Genomic DNA, 7,264 nt, shown 5'->3' on the forward strand with positions numbered 1-7,264 from the left:
CTTGCAACCACCCTGCTCGTCACAGAGGGCCTCACAGTAGCATGCAGGTATGCTGCTTGTGCTCATACTGTATGCTTAAAATGGGTAATCCATTAGAAACAACAGACCCATTTTAGGATTTTCAGCTGGGCATGGGTTGCCTTTGCAAAAGTAATGCAATATTCACTATATTCTGTACAGTATCTCTCCCACATGCACTGATTATGGTGTACTATGCAGCTATTACAGCAGTCAGGATTTATGTCCCCAATGCAGGGAATGTACCACTAGTACATGCAGTAACACACACCTAGTACTGATACAGTATTTTGACATGTCGGCATTTCACATGTCGGTATTCTGACTATGTCGGTATTTTGACCATGTCGGCATAATGAATGTCGGTATTTTGACTGTGTCGGTATTTTGACTGTCGGTCAATTGCTGTTGGGATTATGACCGTCGGTATTCTGTCCATCGGTAAATCAACTGCTAAACTCATACACACCTACCGCTGGTACATGCAATCACAGACACCTACCGCTGGTACATACAGCCATACACACCTAGCACTGGTACATGCAATCACACACACCTACCGCTGGTACATACAGCCACACACCTAGCACTGGTACATTCAGCCACACACACCTAGCACTGGTACATTCAGCCACACACACCTACCGCTGGTACATGCAATCACAAACACCTACCGCTTGTACATACAGCAACACACACCTAGCACTGGTACATGCAGTCACACACACCTACCGCTGGTACATGCAATCACAGACACCTACCGCTGGTACATACAGCTACACACACCTACCGCTGGTACATGCAATCACAGACACCTACCGCTGGTACATACAGCCACACCAGGGGCGTTTTAAGAGAGGAGGAGGCCGATGTTTAGCCTCCTCCGTTCGGGCCCCCTCCTCTCTGCCCGGAGCGCTGTAGAGTCTGAGCACTAGAGGGCTCAGACTCTACTGCGCATGCGCAGATCTCCGGGTAAAAATGGCGCGGCGGCCATTTACCCTGAGATTTCTCTACTGCGCATGCGCAGAACTCCATGAAAATGGCCGCTGAGCCATTTTCACGGAGTTCTAATAGCGCTGCGGATGCCAGTGCTGGACTTCGGAGGGGTGAGTATTTTAAAAATGGGTGCAGTGTGTGTGTGCAGTGGGGGCCCCCGGCACCCACACACTGCACCCATTATTGAAACGCCAGTGAGCCACACACACCTAGCACTGGTACATGCAGCCACAAACACCTACCGCTGGTACATGTAATCACAGACACCTACCGCTGGTACATAAAACTACACACAGCTACCGCTACACATGCAGCCACACACATCTACCGCTGGCACATGCAGCCACACACACCTACCGCTGGTACATGCAATCACAGACACCTACCGCTGGTACATACAGCCACACACACCTAACATTGGTACATGCAGTCACACAAATCTACCACTGGTACATGCAGTCACACACACCTACCGCTGGTACATGCAGTCACACACACCAACCGCAGGCACATGCAGCCACACACACCTACCGATGATATACGCAGTCACACACTTCTACCGCTGGTACACACAGTCACAGTTGGATCTGCTGTTTATATGTCCTATTGGTGTAAAACCTGGTGGCTTGCAATAGGCATCAGCGTAATGTGAAATGGAGCTTAGGCCACACAGCAACCGTAACCAGGTTTATTAAACAGTGATAACAGCAGTAAATGCACAGTGGTACAGTGACATGTGATGAGGTGAATAGCTGGGGGTGCAAACATGGAGATGGGTTTGAATGCTGGAGCCTGTCTCCCGCCTACTCGTTGTAACTCTCCCCTCACTACACTAAGCTAGTATCCATTGAATCTCCTATAGGCATCCCTGTTTCTTATTTTGTTGCTGCTGACTGAGCTCCGACTACAGAGCACTTCCAGGTCACATGACACATCCAAGTGTCCATCAGTGCACAAGCCACACCCCCAGACTCAGAAGCGTGCCTCTATTGACTCCCTTTCTGTACAGTGTTACTGTCCTTGGTGTGGCCCTCCTCTCAGCTCTGCAAAGCAGTGTCTTACTGTAGAACCAAGGCAGAGCTGTTGATCTCTCATCTCCCTGCAGCTGAGGGATCTCCACAAAGCTGGTGAGTGTTTGCTATCAAAAGGATTACAATAAACAAAGAAGATGTTTATGTTGGCACAGAACAGCGACATTCAACACAGAGGGTTGCGCGGGTTCACGCATGTGCAGTAGTACACTGACGGCCATCTTGGTAAAGGTGCCCAACCGGAGTATCTGTAAGGAGAAAGGAGACCGCACAGGAACGTACTCCTCTCCAACACCCCCTTGGTGTCATCTAATATGAAAAGCCATACCTGATGCCATGTCTCATAAGCAGAGCCATATCTGGAGCCAGGTCTAACAAACTGACCAATACTGTAAAGTCAAAACGCAGGCTCAAAACTAAAGGCAACTATAATATCCTACGCATAGCAACAACTGAAGCCAAGTCCAATATGCAGATGTCAAGTTTAATATGCAGAGCCAAATTTGGTGCCAGGTCTAACAAGCAGTACAATACTGTTGTCAATTCTAATATGCAAAGCCGAAACTAAAGGCAAGTTTAATATGCAGAGCCGAAACTAAAGGCAAGTCTAATATGCAGTGCCGAAACTAAAGGCAAGTTTAATATGCAGAGCCGAAACTAAAGGCAAGTCTAATATGCAGTGCTGAAACTAAAGACAAGTTTAATATGCACAGCCAAAACTAAAGACAAGTTTAATATGCAGAGCCAAAACTAAAGACAAATCTAATTTGCAGAGCCGAAACTAAAGGCAAGTCTATTATGCAGAGCCATATGTGATGTCAAGTTTAATATGCAGAGCCATATTTGGTGCCAGGTCTAACAAGCAGAACAGTACTGGTGTCAAGTCTAATATGCAGAGCCGAAACTAAAGGCAATTGTAATATGTAGAGCTGAAACTAAAGACAAGTCTAATATGCAGAACCGAAACTAAAGGCAAGTCTAATATGCTGAGCCAAAACTAAAGGCAAGTCTAATATGCAGAGCCGAAACTAAAGGCAAGTCTAATATGCAGAGCCGAAACTAAAGACAAGTCTAATATGCAGATATATATCCAGTATCAGGTATAGAAAATAGAACAATATTGTTGTCGAGTTTAGTGTGCAGAGCAATAACTGAAGCCAATATACGCAGAACCATACGTAATTCCAAAATCTTATAGGCAGAGCAATAACTGATGCCAAGTCTAATATACAGAACAATATTGGTGACAAGTCTAATTGGCAGAGTCATAACTGAACCCATGTCCTTATAATGTCTGAGTGTCAGAAATGGGCAGGGTCAGGGGGGTGTAGTACGGTATGCCAGCGGCCTGGCTCCCGGCGACCAGCATACCGGCGCCGGCATACCGGCAGCGTGGCGAGCGCAAATGAGCCCCTTGCGGGCTCGCTGCGCTCGCCAGGCTGCGGTGTTCACACGGAAATGGCCATTTAACGGCCTTCAGGGAAGAACCCAAATGTGTATGAATTGATCCTAATGTAGCTATTAGAGATGTGCGGTTCAGTTCGGTTCTCCAGAAATCCGAATCCATCCAAATTTTGTCGATCTGAACCTAACTAAAACCCCGTCGGATCTTCTGAGAAATCCGATCCAAACTGAGCACCGATTGCAATTGCGACTGAACGCACACTTCGCAAATCTGACTGCAAATCTGCAAAGACCTCTAGCCAAATCCACAATCGCATCTGGAATCATACAACCCCATCACAAACTAGCCCACTCCCATTGCACGCATAGCTACAAACACAGCATTGCATACATTCACTTAACATTAGGAAAATAAACGCATCTCTTATACATCGACGTCAGCACAAAACTGGGACGGTTTGTTTCTTGTTCTATTCTGTCAGAATAAAGGGGGTAATTCAGACCTGATCGCACGCTAGCTTTTTTCGCTGCACTGCGATCAGGTCAGAACTGCGAATGCATATGCACCGCAATGCGCAGGCGCGCAAAGCAGTTCGTTGCTGTATGATGGGTTTTACGAAGAATCCATTTACACAGCCGATCGCAAGGAGATTGACAGGAAGAGGGCGTTTGTGGGTGGCAACTGACTGTTTTCAGGGAGTGGTTGGAAAAACGCAGACATGTCCAGGCTTTTGCAGGGTGGGTGTCTGACGTCAATTCCAGTCCTGGACAGGCTGAAGTGATCGCAGCGGCTGAGTAAGTTCTGGGCTACTCAGAAACTGCAAAAGATCTTTTTGTACCGCTCAGCTGCACATGCGATCGCAAACTTGCACAGCTAAATACACTCCCCTGTGGGCAGCGACTATGAGTATGCAGGACTGCAAAAAACAGCTGGCGAGCGGTCAGGTCTGAATTAGGCCCAATGTTAGGCAGGCATTAAGGGTCATGGTGTAAACACAATACATACATGTAAAATATTAAAGTAACGTTACTTACAATAGTAATAACAACACTGCTCAAATGAGCGTACACATGACAACATACTGCACATACATAAAGAAAAGTGTTATTTTGTTGATTTTAAAAAAACTAACTTGTGTAATTAGGCATGCAGCACACTAACAGCATTCCCTGCATCACTGTGACCCCCATCAGCTGCCTGTCTCTTTCCAATCATTAGCTAGAACATTGGAATTTTGGGATGTAGTTATACCGACGGCTACATCCTGCCCCCCTCTAAATCTCAAAAGTCTGCATGCCGACTAGCAGGGACTATTCCCACTCGTGAGTGTCCCATAGAGACCCTTAGGGTGAGATTCAAAAACTGAATTCAAACCAAAACACTTGGTGGTTTTGCCAAAACACGATAATGAATTAGAACCAAAGCCAAAACATGGGGTCCGCGCACATCTCTAAGAGCAATGATCAGGGCCATAACTAGGTGTGTGCCAGCGGTGCCTGGCACACAGCACATAAGCCCTGTGGGCGCAGAACTGCCAGCAACACCTGCTGTGCCAGGCCATACCGCACTAGTAAGTCTGACCACCACTATCTGCAGTGCCCAGCTACTTCTCTGCTAGGCATAGTGCTGCCATTACACATAGCAGCGGAGCGGACAGTGCTGTAGCTCTCTGTCCCCTCCCCCGACTTGTCTGTAGGCTTCCCCATGCCCATCCTGCCCGGTCACCTCTCCCATTTGCTCCGTCCACTTCCCGGTTTGTCTGCAGGCTTACCGCTCTACTCTACAATGATGTGCATGCAGACCACAACTCATGCGCAATATACTGAAAGAACCAGGTGCGGCTGCCTTCTGCGCGACTAAAGGTCCAATTCAGACCCTGACACTGATGTGCAAAATTCGTTGTGAAGCGATTTCTGCACATCTGCACATGCGTGTACGCCCGTATGCGTACGTGAAAGGTCCTAAACTGCGTCATGGGTTCGACTCCCACCATGGCCCTAACTGTGTGGAGTTTGTATATACTCCCCGTACTTGCGTGGGTTTCCTCTGGGTACTCCGATTTCCTTCCACAATCCAAAAATATACTGGTGGGTTAATCGGATCCCAATAATATTAACCCTAGCGTGAATGTGTGTGCGTGTATCCGTGGTAGGGAATATAGGCCCTCATTCCGAGTTGAAAATGCTTTTGCCGCCACCCACTGGGGAGTGTATTTTAGCTTAACAGAAGTGCGAACGCATGTGCAGCCGAGCTCTGCAAAAAAAGTTTGTGCAGTTTCTGAGTAGCTCTGAACCTACTCAGCGCTTGCGATCACTACAGCCTATTCGTGTCCGGATTTGACGTCATACACCCGCCCATCGAACGCCCAGCCACGCCTGCATTTTTGCAAACACTCCCTGAAAACGGTCAGTTGACACCCAGAAACGCCCCCTTCCTGTCAATCTTCTTGCGGCCGTCAGTGCGACTGAATACTTTGTTAGAACCTGTGCAAAACAACAAATGTCTTTGTGCCCGTACGTCGTGCGTGCGCATTGTGGTGCATACGCATGCGCAGTAATGCCGATTTTTAGCCTGATCGCTGCGCTGCAAACAATGGCAGCTAGCTATCAACTCGGAATGACCCCCATAGATTGTAAGCTTCACTGGGGCAGGGATTGATGTGAATGGACAAATATTCTCTGTAAAGCGCTGCGGAATATGTCTGCGCTATATAAATAACTGGTAATAAATAATAAATAAGTAAAAAACCTTAACACACAAAAGTAACACGTCCCTTCACTGTCATGATTCATTTAAGGCCGGAACGGCAGCAGTAGGCAGTATTAGTACTGAAACATGCAAAGTAGAATTTAATGACTGTTGCAATCCCAGAGTATTACTGTTGTGCTATCTAAACAAGGCCCTTGTTGTATGCTAATCTTACCGTTCTGGGTATCTCCAGAGAAACCGGAAAATCATTTCAATTGAAATCTACATATAAGTTCGGTAATCTATAGACTCATCGTATTTTCTGATTAGTAACTTTGGGTAGTAAAATGTTTAAATTTGCTAAAATGTGACACGTACTTGTGAATACACCATGCAGGTCATGAAACAAATCTATATTCTATAGACACACAAGTACAGTATACACGTCTTTACTATTACTCACCCTGGTATCACGCACACACAAAATAAATGAAGGCAGAGTACTCACCAATGCTGCGGAGCTTTGGGATATATAAAAGCAGAGAAGTAGAGCACAAGTAAGAGGACGGAGAGCCTCCATGCTGTACGCTTGCTGCCTATGTGTGATAGATAATGTTTGCTGTAGGGTTGAGCTTAAGTAAATAAAATGCTGATGGCCAAATGGTCATCTTGATGTTTTGCAAGCAGCAGTGATTTCCTGTCCTGCTGCCCCAGCCTCTCTCAACACAAGAGGGGTCATCTGAGAAATGGACATTGATCTTACTAGTGAATTCTGCAAGTAATATAGGGTTTGCCTGTAATTATTGCATTTTTACAGAAGAGTAGAAATAGACAGTAGAAGAATATACAGTGCACATATTAAGGATACCATGTAGTCTATATATCCGCTGTAAGCTGCAAATGTGCAAATATAGCCGTTTTTCTGGCCAGTGTATATTAATCATTTGGTCACTTCCATTTTAAGTCTTTGTTTCTAACAAATAAGATTGTAAGCTCTTCTGGATAAAGTCACATTTTTATGGCTTTTATTTACTCATCAAAGTTCGTATGTAATGTGAGGAGTGTCCAGAGACACACGGGATCCATAGGGCCAGATCATACATCTGCGTACACTAATGATGGTGTA

At 46.1% G+C, this 7,264-nt stretch overlaps 1 protein-coding gene across 1 annotated transcript in view; it reads right to left on the minus strand.

Moving 5' to 3' along the window:
• The window catches only part of HGFAC (HGF activator), a 283,953-nt gene extending 277,095 nt beyond the window's left edge, over positions 1-6,858 (minus strand). The window contains exon 1 of the mRNA XM_063924262.1: positions 6,647-6,858. Within this exon, the coding sequence (XP_063780332.1) occupies positions 6,647-6,718 (72 nt within the window). The 5' untranslated portion in view covers positions 6,719-6,858. The remainder of the gene's footprint in view (positions 1-6,646) is intronic.
• Positions 6,859-7,264: the final 406 nt, after the last annotated feature.

Source organism: Pseudophryne corroboree, chromosome 1, assembly GCF_028390025.1.
Source record: "Pseudophryne corroboree isolate aPseCor3 chromosome 1, aPseCor3.hap2, whole genome shotgun sequence".
Taxonomy (NCBI): Eukaryota; Metazoa; Chordata; class Amphibia; order Anura; family Myobatrachidae; genus Pseudophryne; species Pseudophryne corroboree.